The sequence below is a fragment of the Delphinapterus leucas genome, chromosome 4 (assembly GCF_059928025.1).
Source record: "Delphinapterus leucas isolate spDelLeu-1000000601 "Yukka" chromosome 4, BTC_Dleu_Yukka2, whole genome shotgun sequence".
Classification (NCBI taxonomy): Eukaryota; Metazoa; Chordata; class Mammalia; order Artiodactyla; family Monodontidae; genus Delphinapterus; species Delphinapterus leucas.
In genome coordinates this window covers 120,953,566-120,973,711 of record NC_143132.1, presented here as the reverse complement: position 1 = coordinate 120,973,711, position 20,146 = coordinate 120,953,566, and the positions used below count along the sequence as shown (strand labels likewise).

The 20,146-nt window shown below is 43.2% G+C and overlaps 1 protein-coding gene across 1 annotated transcript; it reads left to right on the top strand.

Moving 5' to 3' along the window:
• The first annotated feature begins 860 nt into the window (after window positions 1-860).
• Window positions 861-19,283, top strand: TM4SF4 (transmembrane 4 L six family member 4). Its single transcript, XM_022582731.3, has 4 exons — window positions 861-1,843; window positions 2,613-2,702; window positions 13,966-14,105; window positions 18,848-19,283. Exons 1-4 carry the CDS (start codon window positions 1,670-1,672, stop codon window positions 19,077-19,079), a joined length of 636 nt encoding a protein of 211 aa, XP_022438439.2. The 5' UTR covers window positions 861-1,669; the 3' UTR covers window positions 19,080-19,283.
• Window positions 19,284-20,146: the final 863 nt, after the last annotated feature.

Below are 20,146 nucleotides of genomic sequence, written 5' to 3'. Positions count from 1 at the left end.
ATAATATTTTGTTAATTTCTAAAAGAGAAAATCTATTAGGGAGACAATAGCCTGGGTTTTGGCGACAAAGGGTCTTGTTTTAAAATCTTAACTCCTCGCCTTATTATGCTGGGATGAACTAGCAAAATGTATTTAACCTCTCTGAGCCCTAGTGCCTTCCCCTGTAAAAGGGACATGACATCTTCGTGGTTTGTGCTTAGTGCATTATACATGCTCAATAAACATTTGCTGTTTTTCTTCTCGCCCCAACCCTGAGATCTCAGAAAGTATCTTTATACAGCAACCAATGCACATTTCACAGAATCTTCAGAAGGAAACTCAGCGTCCATTCTACCTGACTTCTCCGGAATCCTGTCCACAGCTTCCCTGGTCAAGGGTCCCTGAGCCCTGGCAGAACACTGCCCACTGCTTCCCTGGAAACAGGTGGCCAACTCCATTGTAGGACAGGTCTCACCATGATAATGATGTGACTTGCTTTTTATTTAGCTAAAGTTTGACTATGAAATTCTACCTACTGTCTTATTCTAACCTCTAGGCTCTCAACAAGGAGCTAGCAGGCTCCGTTTCCACCCCATAGTCCTTCAGCTGTTACATAGCACCAGTACTGAGCAGGGTCATTGTGTAAGGCAGGGCTTGGGCTAGGCATGGCAGAGACTTTCTTAAAGTGACACAAAGCAAATTAGTAACCGAATCCTGCCCTGGGCAGTTGGCAAAATTTCTGGTAGCAGTCCCATCTTACCTCCTCTAACGCTGCCTGACTGCTCTGCCTCCAATCCACGCGTCAGTATCTTTCTTCTCCACCCAATGCCGACCTCCCTTTCCCCTTATCCTTTGTAAAGGTGGAGCTTTTTATTCCTGCGTGGAAGCTATAGGTGAACAAGGTGGTTGGGAAAACAGTTTTTGCTATTTCTATCACGTCAGGTTGGGAAAGAGATAGAACTGAATGGAGTAGCAAGTATAGAAATAGAGTAATCAGGCAATAAAATAAATAGTTATTCTGATTTTGTCCTTTAAAAAATTCCTGTAGGCCTGAGCTCAGCAATACCCAACGAGACCATCACATTGTTATTTTCCTATTGAGGAAAACAGAAGCTCTTTCAAATAACTCTTTTGCACACTAAGCTTTCAGCAGAAAAGACAAAGACACGCACTGTAGACCATTAAGTCCTCAGGAGACATGATTTCAGCTAGGATGTAACTCAATTTTACAGTGATTTATAAAGAGCCTGGGGGAAATATTTCTTGATTTGTGCAGGGCCATTGTCAGTTTAAAGGTGCAGTAGTCCCAGATGCTGTTTGTTCCAGCCCTAGGTTCAATTGCAGCAAGGTTGAGTGTCTTGTCTGTGCTGGTGGATTATTAACAGAGGTTATTGGTCTCCATGGCAAAATCGCAATGAACGTAATCTTATTTATGAGGGTGCAGAAAAAAAAAAAAGACTTCGGGTCAGGGAGAATGTATAAATGTCCATCGCCATCGAGGTTCTGCTATATTTGAGAAGCTGAAGCGACTCCAAGGACACAGTTCACAGGGTGATCTTGCTTCTCAGCTCCAAAGTCTGGATTGATCTGGGGACAATTATTACGCCTCTGCGGCGGATAACTCAGAAGAGAGCCTGTGAAGGAGGCATCGAGGGGGCTCATATCGAGACGTGCATCCTACCTCCCCGGCATGTGCACTGAGAGGTGTGCCAAGTGCCTGGGCAGCACCCTCATTCCCCTCGCTGTGTCTGGCTTCCTGGCTCACCTCCTGCTATTTTTCCCTGGAGGAAAAGTGATAGACAACAATGACCACCTTTCTGACGAGGTCTGGTATTTTGGAGGAATATTAGGAAGCGGGGTCTTGGTGAGTAAGGAAGCCTTAAAATCTCCCCAAAGGAGATTTTCGCTCCATCCTTTTAAAATTGGGTACTTACTGAACAAGAAGAGATTTAGTTGCTAACGAAAGCCCAAGCCTCGCATGATGAAAAGTCAGCACTTTAATCTTTCCCCTTCCCCGTTGGGACTTGCCAGAGGCATGTGCACTAAGTTGACTAAGTCATGAAATCCCCAAGCTTAGGCGGGCAGCTCCCACGGGTCAGTTGACTTCCCTGAACCAAACTGAGAGCCGCATAATATCTTTAACAAGATAATGCTGCGGTGCTGGGTTGAAGAGGTTGGGGAAGGAGCACGCATTTTCTAGTTAATCGATTGACTAAAACCCACCAAGAGAAGGAGGTGTCTGTGGGTTCCTCTTCCACTCTTGTGCTAATGATTTCTTTACCCCTTGTTTCCAATAGCAGTTGGGGACCTCTGGTTTAGAGAGAGAGAGAGAGATTCATGTTTCATGCCAACTGAGGACAAGTTTCTTATCCCTATCCTAACCCACCATGTAAATGGAAACTCGGGGTGTCATATCTTGACATCTTGCCTTGGAGCTGCAATTAGGTCAGATAGAACCTAAAGACTCCATAATACTTGTCTACCCACCAGCCAGGCTCCGTTAGCTCTTGCCGTCCTCTTTGGCCACCGAGTCCCACGTTGCGGATGTAGTTCCTCACACAGGCAGGCAGGCTCGGGGCCCCCCCTACACATGCCAGACCAGACCCACTCTGAGGTGCTTCTTTTGCTGGTAGATGATCTTCCCTGCGCTGGTGTTCTTGGGCCTGGAGAACAATGACTGCTGCAGGTGCTGTGGCAACGAGAGCTGTGGGAAGCGCTTTGCGGTGAGTTGGGGGGCGAGGGGGGAGGGGCAGGGGAGGGGGGAGGGGCAGCCACCAGAACTGCTCCGGGGCGCACTGCCTCCTTGCGCTGGGCGTGGGGATGAGTTACCGGCCCCAGGCAGGACTCTGGGGGCAGCTGGTACAGGGATAAAGGTGGGATTCTTGCTGGTGCAAAATAACAATAATCATAAAAATTTAAAACCATAGCCCTTCTACTTATAGGGTATAAGTACCATTTAAAATGTTACAAACAGGCAGGGATATCAGAGTTGGAAAGTTTCAGTGATGCCATGTAAGGAATGCATGCTCAGAAGGCAGAGATGGGGGCTGTGACTCTCCCTCTGCCACTTCGAAGCCCTGAGACTTTGGGCAAGTCATTTCCCTTCTCTGGCTCTGCATTGCCTCATCTGTAAAGGGGAGCTGGGACAGGATAACAGATGGTAACCTCCTCTCCCCGATAGTCCCCTAAACTCTCCATCCACACCACTGCCAGCTTCACTGCTTCAGAGGCTCAGCAATTCCCTACCTCTACCTGGATTTTGCCTCGGGCCTTTGTTTCCTTTCTTGTTTCCTGCAGCCATCCATCTTTAGTGGGCAAGCTAGAGAAACTAGGCTTCACCATTCCAAGCTGGAGTGGGAAGAAGGCTGGGAGTGGGGTTGGGTTCCATTTCCGCAACTGGGGTTCTCTCTGCCGTCCTCTGTTCATCTATAAGATGAGGAAGTTGGACTAGATCAGAATGTCCCAAGTACAGACAAGCTCTGCTAGTACACAGATGTGCTCTATCTTTCAATAACATCGAAAGTTAATTTTGATTCTCCTTCAGTCCTCTCGACTCTATCAAGAAAACTCTTATTTTGATGGAAATGTCTTTACTATTTCTAATCCTTTGTAATCTCCCTTTCGACCAAGTCTCCAGCTCCAGGAATGCAAGAAACGTTAACTAGAAATTCAATAATATTTTGTTTTTGTATGTTAATGATTCTAGTTTTTCATTCATAGAGGTGATATAAATTAATAAAATAGAGAGTTGACTTAAAGAAAAATATTGAGTTCAGGTACATTGATGTGGCAAAAATGAAGAAGGATGAACTGGAATTACTGGCTGGATGATGAATAAGACCAGCTCCTGCTCTAATTTCCCAAGATTCAATTGTCCATCTAAGAGAACCCCAATGATGAATTACGCACTCTTACTGTAACCTCTTAAAGGGAAAGGTGTAGCAATTTGTCCTGAAACAGAATCATCTCTAACATTTCCTTCTCATCACTATTTGTTCAGTCAATTAAAAAATATCTATTGACTACATATGAAGGGCTGAGGCTGGTGCACTGCAAATACAATGATGCTTTTCCATGTGAGATAGAGGATCGTTCAAAGAGAATGTTCTCACCTTTTTAACACCATCAAGCATTGGTTATTATAGCAACATTTAAAATCATCATTTACAAAGAGATGTAAAAATCAACCACAATTCATTTACTACAATTATGTAACATGTGCTATATATAATATTTTACTAGACTTAATTATAAAGGAAAGGAATAAATATGTAACTCATTTTCTCTTTGAAATGTAATCCCACTATACCTTGTGGATTTGGGGGCAATAAATTGGAAACAAGAATTTGAAAAAAATTAGCAATTAAGAAAGTTGGATGGGGCTTCCCTGGTGGCGCAGTGGTTGAGAGTCTGCCTGCCGATGCAGGGGACACGGGTTCGTGCCCCGGTCCAGGAAGATCCCGCACGCCGCGGAGCGGCTGGGCCCGTGAGCCATGGCCGGTGAGCCTGCGCATCCAGAGCTTGTGCTCCGCAAGGGGAGAGGCCACAACAGTGAGAGGCCCGCGTACCGCAAAAAAAAAAAAAAAAAAAAAGAAAGTTGGATGAATTGCTTAGAAATCCAACAGCTCATTCCCTGGTGCTGAGTAGAAGTCTGAAGGTTAGCCAGTATAAAGCCAGGGTTTTTGTTTGTTTATTTCTTTTGTTTTTAGGTTTATACATAACCAAAGTGAGATGCGAAACAATATTCAAAGTACTGTGCAAAGAGTGTTTTTAAATTAGATTTATGTGAAGTCCAAGAAGAGGCAGAAAAGTCACATTTTTACAAGCACCGTTGAGTCAATACAATCTGAAACATTTGGTCTGCCCAATTCTAGTTGTCTGACTGGGTTTCCTCACCCCACGGGGGGCATCTTCCCTTGGGTTGAGGATGACTCCTCCCGGCCACTGGCTGACTGTCCACAAGGGTAGTGCCCATCAAAGGACCAGCTCTGCCAGCTGGAAACAAAGACACAGTCAGAGCTGCCCTGTACCAGGGGCACCACACTCTAGGTGGCCAGCAGAAGGATTTCTTGTTTGGGGTTCATTTGTTTGTTAGTCAGCTGCCAACTTTTAAAAGTAGAGAGATCTCACAAAAAATATCTAGATATCTTACTTTTTTTTTCGAAAAACAAAAAATAACCTGTTACTCCTGGGCCTCCATTTTGACACAAAAACGGCCTGCACTGGGTGTGACTGAGCTCTTCACCCACCCCTAAGGCCACTGGGTTCATGCCCCTGCTTTAGAGCCAAGTTTCCCTAAGGTTCTGAGGTTCTGGAGCGATCATCAGTTTCTAAAGAAAGGTATTTACAAACATTTTGTCAGACAAAAAGAAAACATCTGCAGCATAATTTGGTTGGTACTATAATGCTAAAGGTTTGAATTAGTTTTCCAAAGGCTCACAGCCTTCCCCTCCAATGTTTAAGGAACACTGGGCTTCTGAGGAACGTGGTGTAAGAAATCCTGTTGGGCAGAAAGGTCTGTGAGGCGGGAACAGCCTAGGCCAAGGGCTGCTGAGCTAAATCCTGCGGCTGTCTTCACAGCTTTGCTCTCCATCATTTGTTTCCTGGTCTCTCTCTCTCCTCTCTTCTTTGCTGCATCTTTCTGGAATATTCCCCAGAAGTCAGCTGCATCATTCTCTTCCCTTCTCTTGGGTAGTGAAACCAGGACATATGAATCAATAGTGGAAGCAGGATGTGATGGCTGTAGAGATAAAGCAAGACAGTGAGCTGGGAAAAAAAAATCTTGAGGTCACCTAATTGATAGTTTCATAGTGAAACTAAAAAAGAGAGGCAAACTCTCCTCTGAGGCAGAGCAAGACTGAAACCCAGTCCCAGGGATCTGCAATCTTTTAAATAAATTAGGGTAAATGAGAGTTGAGAAAAGGGAGCCCTGGGGCAAAAGCTATGAGAAGAGGGTGACTTCCAAGGTGGGCTTTGGAAACCCTGGCCTGGGTTTGTAGTTAGGTCTCAACCTCGTTCTCCAAAACTGGAGGTGCCCTAGCTGCTGATCTGTGGTTGGTCAAGGTCTCCTGCCCTCTAATCCTTAAAAAAAGAAAAAAATTTGACATCTCAGGGTCCAATGGGACAGCTTATTAATTTTATCAACGCTTTTGTGTTAAGTATGTTCTTTAATAAGGGCCTTTAGAAGACCTTGACCTTGACTCAGAAGAGTGTCTCTAATAATGGGCCTGATAAAGGAGATATTTAGGGGTAGGCTGGCATTTCAGCATTCTGAAAGTATATCAGGCAGATAAAGCCCCCCCCCGCCCCCCAACCCATAGGCAGGGTCAGATGATTGACAGACCTGTTCTGAAGGAAGATCTTGGATAGTTCATAAATCAGTCTATTCACTGTAGAGTCAGCACTTCTCCCCATGACCAGCTCGGCTCACCAGTGCCCCTTAGGGATGCCTTCTGTGTAAGCACTTCTGCCATCAGTACTTCCTGGGGCCAAGAGCACAGCCGCCTCTGCATTCCTTGGAAGGACAGCCCATTTGAGGGGGATTTAAGAAAGACACTTCTTTTGAAATAACAGATTATCTTAAAAGGAGAAATAACGTATGAAACCCTATTTCTTCAGTAAATGTTTTCTTTGCTTCAAAATCCTCTGCTGTAAAATGGACCGTGGCAGTTGCTATCTTTCGTAAGGACATTGCAAGAATGGGGGAAGAGGTTGCAAGCCTTAGCGTGCAGGGCAGGGGAGAGTAGTACCAAGTGCCTGGGTGTACTGAGGACACATAGGTCTTTGATAAATGCTTGTTGGATGAATGAAGTAAATGAACGCTCTGGGAGGATTTCACGTGATTTCCGTACTTTATCAGGCTCAATTCTCACAATAGCCCCTAATGAGTTAGGCATTAAACTTCTCGTTTTATAAATAAGGAAACTGAAGCCCTTGCAAGTTGAGTTTCCGACCACCACACCCACGATGCCCCTGTCTGTCTTCTGGGCTTCCCAAGGCTGAGGCAGAAAATACAGGAGGACATTCACGTTTAAGCGAGAAAACACTTCAAGTAATATCTATGTACCTCTTAGAAAACTTCTTGCTGAGAGGAACCTTCATGCCCACCAGAGATGTTGCCCCAACATGTTGCCACTACCCAAGCCTCAAAATACCATGTCTCCAAACCACCCACCCTTCCCCCCTTCTCAGCCCCCCGCCCCTCCTCCATTTGCTTCAGCTGACATAATACACACCACGGACCAGGGCAGAGCTGGGATCTCATCCCACATCGTCTGCCTCCAGAGCCCCGTAGAGGGGGAGGCCTTAAAGCTGACACATGGTGAATTCGAGAGCATCTTCTTCCGTTTCAAGGGAAGTATTTACAGCATATACATTAACACATATTTCTTTAGAAATACAAACTGAACACGTGTGCTGAGCAACCATAAGACAGTCAGCCTGTTTACTTTTATTTTTCTCCCCAGAGCTATACTCTCTGTATTTCTGGAAGGTTAAAGTATGTGCGGCTATGATTATTAAAACATTATAATATAATAATGACACTTATCAAGTGCTTGTTAATGTCATGGGAAATTATCCAAATCTTGGAAATAGGCAAAAGAGATTTCTGGGTATCCCCACAGTGAAGTACCAGGCATTATCTACCCCACCCGGGGGTTATCTGATTTGCTAGACAATGTGTACATTTGATTCCCTATTTCCTATTTTTGATTAGTTATCTTACATATTATGATCTCTGGGAGACAGGTAGTTATTATCAAGGCTTATTTTACAGAAGGAGAAATGGAGATCTTAGAAAGATGACCTTCCCAAATTCATGGGGGAGGAACCAGGACTCAAACCCAGATCTGTCTGCCTGTATCCCACGCCCTTGACCACTACACTATACAATAGTGTCCCCCTTTACTATTTATTCATTTAGAATAGGGAAAACATGTCCACAGTACAAAAACTACAACGGAAGCCACACATTCCTGACTCCAAAGTCTGGCAACGCCCTTCCCCAGAGGTTACCAGTGTTTCCAATTATTGTGTCTCCTTCCAGAAATATTCCAGGCCTTTTGCCTGTTTAGTTTAAAAAACGCCAACTTGAAGCATCTGCTCCCTGACATATTCAACTTGATTTCAATAACTTCTCTTTTAACATGAAAAGTTTTGTATCATGAAACCCATGATAAATGGAATGTACTTCATCTGATTTTAAGACTGATAACATCTCAGAGTAGTAAATTTAGCAATTTTTTAAAGACTTCTGAACACGAAATGACTTAAAACAAAGTGAAATAAAGTGTACCTTGCTTCATGTAGGTCATCCATTCTGGAAAAGTTATGAAAAATTATTTAGAGTATTTTTTTTTTATTTCAAGTTGAGATATTTCAAATGTGAATACAAAAACAAAACATACTACCTGTAGCTTTATGAAATTGTAACCTGATGCCATATTTTCTTCAGAAAGTTTTGTAAAGCAATAAAACCTTATTGCTTCAATTGAGGGTCACTGTCTTGCCCTCCTCTGTTATACATCCCTCCCTCCTGCGAGTAATTGTAATCAGGGAATCAGTACAGCCCATATCCATCCATTTTTTTTTAACTTTTACTACCAAAAATCAATCTTCCAAATGTTCTAGACTGTACTGTCCAATACAGGAGCCACTAGCCACATGTGGCTATTGAGCCTATGGAATGTGGCCAATCAAAGTTGAGATGTACTAATTTCATTCGTTTACATGTAGCTAGAGGCAGGACGGGAATAAAGGTGCAGACCTACTAGAGAATGGACTTGAGGACACAGGGAGGGGGAAGGGTAAGCTGGGACAAAGTGAGAGAGTGGCATGGACATATGTACACTACCAAACGCAAGGTAGATAGCTAGTGGGAAGCAGCCGCATAGCACAGGGAGATCAGCTCGGTGCTTTGTGACCGCCTGGAGGGGTGGGATAGGGAGGGTGGGAGGGAGACGCAAGAGGGAGGAGATGTGGGGACATATGTGTGTGTGTGGCTGATTCACTTTGTTATAAAGCAGAAACTAGCACACCATTGTGAAGCAATTATACTCCAATAAAGATGTTATAAATAAATAAATAATAAATAAAAAAAAATTTTTTTTAAAAATTGAGATGTACCTGGGACTTCCCTCGCGGTCCAGTGGTTAAGACTCTGCGCTTCCCCTGCAGGGGACGTGGGTTCAATCTCTGGTCGGGGAACTAAGATCTTGCATGCTGCGAGGCTTGGCCACAGGAAAAAAAAAGAAAAATTGAGATGTACCATAAGTATAAAACACATACCAGATTTCAAAGAACTGGTAAAAAGAAGAATGTAAAATATCTACTTAGTAATTTTTATATTGATTACCTGTTGAAATGATAATATGTTGGATATGCTGAGTTAAAGGAAATATATTATCAAAATTAATCTCATTTTTTTAAACCTTTTAAGAAGTGTTACTAGAAAATTTTAAATTATGTATATGACTCGCATTATGTTTCAGTTGGACAGTGTTGGGATAGAGGTGCTTACAAGGGGGACTCTTCGATAAAGGGGAAAATTATCTCATTGCTATTTTATATTAACTTGGTTTTTCATTTGCTCAGACTTGCCTAAAATGAGGACTGTTTGCATTTGTACTCACTTTTTGTGTCTGTAAACATTTGCCTGTGACATGTTCCAGGAATGATATCTAAAATCCTCCACTCATCTCACACAGCAGGAATAGCACAAGACAGATTTCTCCTCTCATTACCAGCCAGTGGATGATGAAATCCGGAGTTGCTTTAGTCAAAGGGGCCATCTGGAACCACCCACCCCTTTCTTCTGTTTGCCACCAGAAGCCGAGGCCAGGGAGGCGGGGGCCTGGGTGACTGAGGAGGCTGGAACCCTGGTTTCCGCAGACTTCCAAACTGCCTTCCTGGAAAAGTGATCTTTCTTTTCTATTACAGCAATTTTAGATACTCTTCCATTCTTAATAATCAATAGTTTCATGATTCCTGACTAATAATTAGAACTCAAGATCAGAAGATCAAATAAGCAAAAAGATATTTTTTCTCTTATCTGTCGTTTTATTTCTGTGAGAGAACCAGTCATTCACAGAGAAATTTGCAAATAACAGAATATCTGGTGCTAGTGGCAGTGTGTTTTCTGTGTGTGTGTATTTGAAGAGGTGGTAGGTACAGGATACTAGACTGGGAGGGAGATCCAGTTCTTTTGTTTGTTTGTTTGTTTTTTTGAAGTATAGTTGCTGTACAATATTATATGTTACAGGTGTACAATATAGTGATTCACAATTTTTAAAGGTTATACTCCATTTATAGTTACTATAAAATTTTGGCTATATTCCCCGTGTTGTCCAATATATCCTTGTAGCATGTTTTATACCTAATAGTTTGTACATCTTATCCTCCAACCCTATGTTGCCCCTTCCCCAGTTTTTTTTTTTTTTACGGTACACGGGCCTCTCACTATTGTGGCCTCCCCCATTGCGGAGCACAGGCTCCGGACACGTAGGCTCAGCCGCCATGGCTCACGGGCCCAGCCACCACGCAGCATGTGGGATCCTCCCGGACCGGGTCACGAAACCGTGTCCCCTGCATCGGCAGGCGGACTCTCAACCACTGCGCCACCAGGGAAGCCCAGACCCCAGTTCTTAATCTAGCTCAGCCACCTTCTAGATGTGTGATTTGAGAAGGTCACAAAAGCATGGGCTTTGGAAACAAGTGGCCATGGACTGATCCTACTCCCACCACTTTACTCTTTGTTTGACTTAGAGCAATTATCTTAATTTCTAGTAGCCTCAGTTTCCTGTCTGGAAAATGTAGATAATCACACCCACCTCACAGGTTTGTTGAGAAGATTAAATGAGATAATACATCTAAGGCTGTCACAGAATGAAGCTCTTCGCATTATCTAGAAAGTGAGATGATTGCGCTAGAAGGTTTTTGAGATCGTCAAAACTGTGTTAAGAAGGAAATGTTTAAATAATTCTGTCATCCAACAGTAATTGGGTTGTTTCTGACTAATGTCTTTCCCACACGATACTTGTTTGTTCAAATTTGAGGAAATGTCCTATTACCTGATGGATGAAATAAGGGCACAGCTCTAAAGCAAGTCCCTCACTTCTGAGGGATAATTTGAGAGCTAATAATTTTCCTTACATTCCAGTATACATAGTATATCCCCTCCTTGGAGCTTCGTACATATTAGCATATCACAAAGATTCTTAGAAGTACAACAGGAATGAAACCTATTTAACTTTATACAATTCAACAATTTCCAAAATTAATCAACAAGACATCCTTTGGAAAAGAGATTGCCTGTTCTAACATGATAAATTGACCCAAATTTTTATTTGCTTCTTACCTAGATTATACTCACAATGTTCTTGGTGGTGGGAATGGGTTTAGGATACCCTAGGCATACAAATTAAGAGGAAAAATCTAAATAATGAGTATATGAACTTTAGTCATTGAAAATATCCAATAAGTAGTTATCCAGTGCTTTTGATAAGCTGGGGAGGGGAAAAAAAAAAACTGTTGGTGGTAGGGCTGGAGCAATGTCCTATCTTCAAGTAACCCACTGTCCATGGCTTCAAGGAGTTTGTCCTCTGGTTGGGGAAGACAGACATAAACAGCTGTGCAGTAATGTGTTATATATACTGTGCTATGATGGGAGTTGATACATTCTAGAGCCCTGGAGGTGGGAGATATGGATGCTGAAAACTTGGCCTCTGTACACCAGTGCCAAATTGAATCTCTGAGACAGAGTTTTGTGTGAAGTAGAAAAGAATAGCTTTATTGCTTTGCCTGGCAAAGGGGAACACAGCAGGAACATGCCCTGAAAAACTGTGTCCCAACCCAGGAGGATTTGGTGAGGAGTTTTATAGCAATGGTTCAAGGGCAGCTTTGCTGATAAGGATCAGGGTGTATGCAGGGCCTGAACTTCTTTAATCTGATCTCAAGTGGTGTCCTGATGAGCTTCTCAAGGTTATCAAACTGTGACATTCTCTGGAATGAAGAAAGCTAACATCTTCCATTTGTTGAGGGTTTTAGTTCTATAAAGAGCTCAAAGATATTATTATGTGTATCCCTTGAGATGGAACCAGGACCTTGCCCCAAGGCTGAATTATTGTTTCTTGGCTATTCCTCCCTCGTCTCTGCGTCCTCTCCATTCCCTGATTAGCAACTGTTCAAATCTGCTCTTTGAGATTCTGGGAAGGTCATGGAGGCTAGAGTCTGTTCCCTAAAAATAAGAAACAGGGGCATGGAAAGGCTTCCATGCCCAGGAACTCCACAGGGTCTTGTTCTCTTTCGATATGAAGAAGGGAATGGTCAGTTCCACTTGGGAAGTCAGACATGGTACATGGAGCCAGAGCTCAGTCTTGGAAAGTTGCATCAAAAATACATTTATAGAGACTTCCCTGGTGGCGCAGTGGTTAAGAATCCGCCTGCCAATGCAGGGGACACGGGTTTGAGCCCTGGTCCAGGAAGATCCCACATGCCATGGAGCAACTAAGCCCATGTGCCACAACTACTGAGCCTGCGTGCCACAACTACTGAAGTCCATGTGCCTAGAGCCCGTGCTCGACAACAAAGAGAAGCCACCACAATGAGAAGCCCGTGCACCTCAGCGAAGAGTAGCCCCTGCTGGCTGCAACTAGAGAGAAAGCACGCACACAGCAACGAGGACCCAACGTAGCCCAAAATAAATAGATAAATAAATAAATTTTCAAAAAAAATACATTTATATATGATATGAATATGAACCCTAGCTAAATAGATTACACAGATTCCAGTTGCCCAGGCACAGTTAGATCCTCTCTACACTCTAACCCCACCCTCAAATATATACTGTAAAAAGATTGATAGTAATGCAGGGAAGGGGAAAGAGGAAGTATCTGACATTTAACTTGGGTTATCACATCTAACTTAGGTAGGCTTTATCATGTCCATTTTATAGATGAGAAACTGAGAGCCAGTCATCACACAGAGAAAAGTAGCAAAACTGAGATTTGAGACTGGGTTCTGCTGACTTTTAAACTCTTGTACTTTGCACTACACCTTCATGTCCCAAAGCAATAGAGGTGATCATTTTCCACCTCTATTTACAGAATTATTAATGTTTCCACATTACTCTCTAATTACTGTTTAGAATGGACATTGCCTCTCTAGGTCCCTTTTTTTCTCATCTCTAAGAGGGAGTTAGCCTGGATAGGCTCCAGGATTGTTTCTGCCTTTTATATTCTATATTCTATCTTGATTTTATAATTTAAAACAAAAATGTAGTACAATCTATTTTTCACTAAGTAATCTGTCATATAAAAATATTTAAAAGAACTGGAATCGTTGGGCTTGTGTAACCCGAAGAAGAGAAAACTAACAGAGGGTGGAAGGGGTGGAGAGATGTCATATAGAAAATATTTTTGTGTAAGATATAAAATATCTTCACATATTTTAAATGTTGCTACCTCATGGAAGAGAGTTTGGACTTAATCTTTTTGAACTCAAGGAATGTAACTAGGACCGATGAGGAGAAATTCTAGACTTCTACCCTTTCTCACAAGCAGAACCTTCCTGCCACATGAGGTCCCACTGTGACTTAGCCTCAGTGAGATGACTGGACCACAGAACTGAAGATCACTTCCCATTCTAAGATTCTTTGATTCTGTAATAGACTGGTCTTCCATTATTAGGCCTGTGAAGGACAATTTGTTCTTATCAAGGTTAAAAATCCTGGTTCAAAGGTATCAAACCATAACTAGCACTTGGGTCATCAATGAATAGGTGAAAACGATGGGGATGGGGTTGGAGAAAGGGGCATGAGACACCAAAATTCATTCTAGGAGACTCCACAGGCCCCATTTCCAGTAAAAACTGGCTGCATACCCCGTAACTTTCCCATATTCACCACGCTCAATAGCAGGCCAGTTAGGTGTGCTGTGTGTAACCTCTGGACACCTCCAGAGCCTGGCGGTCTCTCTCCTTCTCTTTCAGATGTTCACCTCCACAATATTTGCTGTGGTTGGAGTCTTGGGTGCCGGATACTCATTTATCATCTCAGCTGTCTCAATCAACAAGGGTCCAAAATGCCTCATGGTCAATAATAGCACGTGGGGCTACCCCTTCCTGGACGGGTAAGGTACACCCTTCAATGCTCACATGTCACCATTTGGGGCACCAGCAGGTAAAGGCCCACGGGGGACACTGTTCAAGGTCCGCCATCTTCAGTTTACAAGTCTCAGGCATGTTGCTCCTTTGAGGCAGAGCTGGAGTTGTGGGGTGAAGTTACACAAGATCTCACCTCTAGGTGCTCTTTTGACAGACACCAGGAGAAATAATGGAAGAGGGCACCTCAGTTGGCCTGAGGGAAGGGTGTTGGCGGTGTCACTACTTGCATTCAAACATTTATTAGTGGGCTTCCCTGGTGGCGCAGTGGTTGAGAACCTGCCTGCTAATGCAGGGGACGCGGGTTCGAGCCCTGGTCTGGGAGGATCCCACATGCTGCGGAGCGGCTGGGCCTGTGAGCCACAGCTACTGAGTCTGCGCATCTGGAGCCTGTGCTCCGCAACAAGAGAGGCCGCGATAGTGAGAGGCCCGCGTACCGCGATGAAGAGTGGCCCCCGCTTGCCACAACTAGAGAAAGCCCCCGCACAGAAACGAAGACCCAACACAGCCAAAAATAAATTAATTAATTAATAAGCTCCTACCCCCAGCACCTTCTTTAAAAAAAAAAAAATTATTAGCATCAACATGAGGCAACTAATAATATTAATAAACAGAGAGCAGTGCCTTCCGTTGAAAATCTTATAATAGAAAATGAAAATGACTACTCATTAAGCTCAAAGGCTTCCACTAATACCCCAAATGATGGATAACTAAACAATCTCTTAAGGTGCAGATTTATGGAAAACGACCTTGAAAGCACTGTAGGTTCTTCATGAGAGTTATTGTTAATAGAACTCATTAAAGTAACAATATTTTCACGGTACTTTGTAGTTTAGAAAGAACTTTTTTAAAAATAAATTTATAATTTAATCTCCACAACCACGTCAAGAGGTAGTAACTCCCCACTGAGGCAGACTGAATAAGTGTGATGTGCTCCAAGTCTCACAATTAGTGGGCGGCAGAGACAGGGAGCAAACTCTCATCTTCTAACTTCGAGTATTATTAGTCTTTTTATATTACACATCCCTCTGCCCCTAGACCTCACTGCTCAAGGCAGTAGACAGTTGCCATACGTGTCTACTTAAACTTAAATTCACGTAAATGAAATAAAGTTTAAAATTCCTCAATCACACTAGCCATATTTCAAGCACTCAGTAGCTGTACGCGGCTATTAGGGACAATATATATATATATATATATATTTGTGTGTGTGTGTGTGTGTGAGCGGTACGCGGGCCTCTCACTGTTGCGGCCTCTCCCGCTGCGGAGCACAGGCTCCGGACACGCAGGCTCAGCGGCCATGGCTCACGGGCCCAGCCGCTCCGCGGCATGTGGGATCTTCCTGGACCGGGGCACGAACCCGTGTCCCCTGCATCGGCAGGCGGACTCTCAACCACTGCGCCACCAGGGAAGCCCCTCAGCTTTTTTTTTTTTACACTTTCTAAATAATGTCTTTTTTTAAGCAGTACATTTCTTGTAATTGAAGTATAGTTGATGTACAATATTACATAAGTTACAGGTGTACAATGTAGTGATTCACAATTTTTAACAGTTAAACTCCATTTATAGTTATTATAAAATATTGGCTGTATTCCCCGTGTTGTCCAATATATCCTATAGCTTATTTTATACCTAATTGTTTGTACCTCTTAATCCGCTCCCCCATGTTGCCCCTCCCCCCTCAACTTCTTAATCTGTGTATATGTTCATTCATTCAGTGAATATTTCCTGGGGCATTGTTCAAGAAAACTAGCACCTCCTCGTAGGATTGGGAGGGATGATGGAATGCAGCTAGCCCAGCGCCCAGAACACGGGCAGGACCCCGTACATGAAAGCTGCTCACTTACTGAACACTCCCTGTGCTGGAACTGGGGACAGAGATGGGGACATGGTCTCCACCCTTGTGGATGTATAGTCACAAAGAGAAGACAGACAAATGGACAGATGAGGACAGCTCAGGGTCCTGGGCACTGTGTACCAGAAGGAACCAGAGGGCTGGGAAGCACAGAAGGGGTACCACAGCCAGCTGAGGGCAGGAACATCAAGGGGTCTGTCTCAAAGGAGGAGGTGGCGCCCGAGTTACCCAGGCAAAGCCCTCGGGCTCCCCTGCTCCTTCCTTCAGCTGCCTTTGCCGCTGCCAAGAAGTGAGTTGTATGAAATCCATGGTGTTCCACTCTGAGGCTGATGGAATTACTGCATCTCAGGTGGGACCGCCCTTCACAATGATGAGATTCAGCGGGTTTAAACTCCTCATGTCACAGAATGTGGAAGCATGGTTTAGCCTCCAGATCCATGAAAAAATTAGGGCCCTCTCTCACCTGGGGTTGGAGGGTTGGACGCAGCAATCATTTCCCGAGATCTGAGACTCTCAGAACCTGAGAGTTTGAGGGGAAAGAAGAAGGGCCTGTGGAACAGCTATCCGTGAGGGTTTGTAAGGGGTGAGGCAGCAGCTGTAGTGAAACTGAGAGGATTTCTCCACCCAAACTCAATCCTTGCTTCCAAAGTCCCCCGTGAGCGGTTCAACAATATCACCACCAGGGGGTGGTGTCGTCCCACCGCTGGACAAACTCTTCAGCCGAGGGTCCAAACTGGGGACTGCCAATTACTTCACCTTAGGATCTTTTCTTTACAAAATGTGCCTGGAAAATATTGTCTTTTTATAACCTCTTATAATCATCAAGTTGAAAAATTGTAAAGATAGGAAGGACTACATGGAAAAAAACACAATGGAAAAATGAGTGTTTTAAAAATAACATAATGGGGGCTTCCCTGGTGGTGCAGTGGTTAAGAATCCGCCTGCCAATCTTCCTGGACACGGGTTGGAGCCCTGGTCCGAGAAGATCCCACATGCCGCAGAGCAACTAAGCCCGTGCACCACAACTACTGAGCCCACGTACCACAACTACTGAAGCCCGCGTGCCTAGAGCTCGCGCTCCACAACAAGAGAAGCCACCGCAGTGAGAAGCCCGCGCACCACAACGAAGAGTAGCCCCCGCTCACCGCAACTAGAGAAAGCCCACGCACAGCAACGAAGACCCAACTCAGCCAAAAATAAATTTTAAAAATAATAGTAACATAATGAAAAGAAGTCTTATACAGCCATACATAGGTATATTATCTCAGTGAAATTTCACAATTGTGAGGTTGTTCTCAGCCCATTTTATAGATGAAGAAACTGATGTGAAGGCCAGGGGGTGGGGGGTGGTAGGTGACTTGTGTGAGGAATACACAGCCAGTGAGAGGAATGCTTGGATTCAAACCCAGGTCTATCTGAATCCAAAATACCAGCCTTTTTCTTTTAGACCAGACTGCTCAGCTTAAGTAAAATAATAACAATATTAGGGTTTATGGAAAACTTACGATATGCTAGGCACTGTTCTAAGTGCTTTACTAGCGTTAACTCATTCAATCCTTATTTAACCCTATGATCTGATATCGTTATTCCCATCTTACAGAGAGATACACAAGTCACACAGCCAGTGAGCTGCTAGAACCTGTATTCTCATGGGAAGGTGGATCAATGTGATAATGTTTTATTTTTCAATCAAGAGCGAAAGTCTCATTCTTTCCTTTATCCCTTCTGCTCGACTAAACTCTGGGGCATCTTCCATCATTTCAAAGATTTTTCAAAATCTTAATACAGAATGTATCTCAAATAAATGTGTGTTGATGCATTGGAGAAATCATCAGAGACGGATCGTCAAAATGATCTAAAAACAATGAGGTGGAGATTACTTTAGTAGTCAGATGGAGAGTTTCCTATTGAGGCCTTGAAAGGAGAGAGGACACGTAAAGGAAGAGGGAGAGACCAATTTGCAGCTTTAAGAATGTGAGAAGGAATATAAAGATGCAGAGATTTTATCGGCTTTACCCTCGTTGTTGTCTTAAAGATACCACGCTTCACATTTCTCCTTCGAGGCACAATGCCCTTGATATTGCAGTGGACCCCTAATGTATATATTGTATAAATATATCGCAGTTTCTCCTATTTCAAAGTTTTTATAAAATGTGTATTAAGGCAGCAGATTATTTCTCCCTTTCAGTTAATTAACTCTTTTTGCAGGTGGAGTCCCTACATCTTCACAAAAATATAGCTGATTCAGTTCACAATTTGGCTAGAAGTAGACCTTAAAAGAATCGAGCTCTTCCCTTTGACTATACGACACAACTGTACTTTACATGGCTTCACACGGCCACTAGACGTGACAGATAACTTATCAGAAGTCCAAAAGGTCCCTAAGGACAATAGTAGGATAAAGGCCGTGAACATTTGTGAGATTCTGCTCCTGGAGTGTCTTGATTTTCATTGCCGCTTAATAGATATTAAACTTACCCATCCTCCTGGTCAGCTCATAAAAGTCACTCTGTCACTCAGTAGCTGTGTGAGCTGGGGTAAGTCACTTAACCACTCTGTGCCTCAATGTTCTCATTTGTGAAATGGAAGAAAAGAACCATAAAGTTTCTATGAGAAATAAAGGAGTGAATACGTGTTAACTGTTCAGAACAGGGTCTGGCACCTTAGTCTATACTCAATAAAATCGTTAGGTATTGTTTTTAAAAGTGTTGTTATTATGGGATTTTTTTTTTTTCTGATGGAGATTATATCTTGGATAGATAGTATTGCCAAAGAAAAATCGTTATGGTGACTTTCTAGCCTAGGGTACTGCGCACTTTTTACCAACATCTCCTTTTTTCCTCATGTTCCCGACAGAGATTACCTCAGGGACAGGGACTTATGGAGCCAGTGCGAAAAGCCTGACAACGTGATTCCCTGGCATCTGACCCTCTTCTCCATCCTGCTGATCATAGGGGCGTTTCAGATACTTATCTGTGCCATCCAGGTGATCAACGGCCTCCTGGGGACCCTGTGTGGAGACTGCCAGTGCTGTGGCTGCTGTCGGGTGAGTTGGGGTCTTTGTCTTTCCTTCTCGGCACGCAGCTGAGGGAAGTTCTGCTCTCGGTGATGCTAACGTACCCAGGCTGAAGCTGACCAAAGTTTTCAGTCTTACCCCTACTCCATATACATATAGAAGTTTATGATGATGTTCACATGAAGATCCCCACAGGAAGTGGACATCTGTTACAGGCACATATTGTCAGGAATACGCATCACGGTCTGTCCCCAAATGCTTTATTTCCTAAATAGATCTAGAAGTGAGTTAAAGTCATCAAGTAATATATGGAAGGGTATTTTCTTTCCCTTGGAAAAGATATAGAAGAGAAAATTCATTCTTAAGTGCAAAAAATAAAATCATTTTGGGATTTACTCTCCAAATAAGGCTGTAAATGATCAACAATATGAAAAATAAAAATAAACCTATAGACAGTAGGACAAGGTGATTATTTCAACTACTGAGCAAGCCACATCAGTCAATTATTCATACACATAAAGTTATTTTAAAGCACAGATTGAAGTATGAGGAAAAAAATTAAATAGAACTTGAGAGTTGGGGACTTCCCTGGTGGTCCAGTGGTTAAGACGCCGTGCTTCCACTGCAGGGACACGGGTTTGATCCCTGGCCAGGGAACTAAGATCCCACATGCCAAGCAGCACAGCAAAAAAAAAAAAAAAAAAAGCATCCATGTTAATAACAGAAGGCTCAGTACATTGTACTGACTGTTATTTCCTTAAGAGGATGGAAATCCGTGTGACAGCATATCTTCAAGGAAAGGAACACAGTCTCTGGGTTCCACCTCCCCAGGTTCTCTACTTATGAAGTCCTGGCTCCTCTACTTATTAACTGTGGCTTCAGATACATCACTTGAGCCCCATGTGCCACTTATCAAAATTAATTTTAATAATAAAATGATGGAAAATAAAATGAAGCTTCCACACCTATAGCCTAAGCACAAGTTAAGTAACAGATTAAAACTCTGAAACAAAGTCAGAAAAGTACAGAAAACATTCAGTAGGTAACCAATAAGGGGTAGGAGTAATCAGGAATAAGAGGGGTGATGGGGAGGAGAAAGGGAGGGGAGGAGAAAGCAAAGAAAAAAAATGATGTTGTAA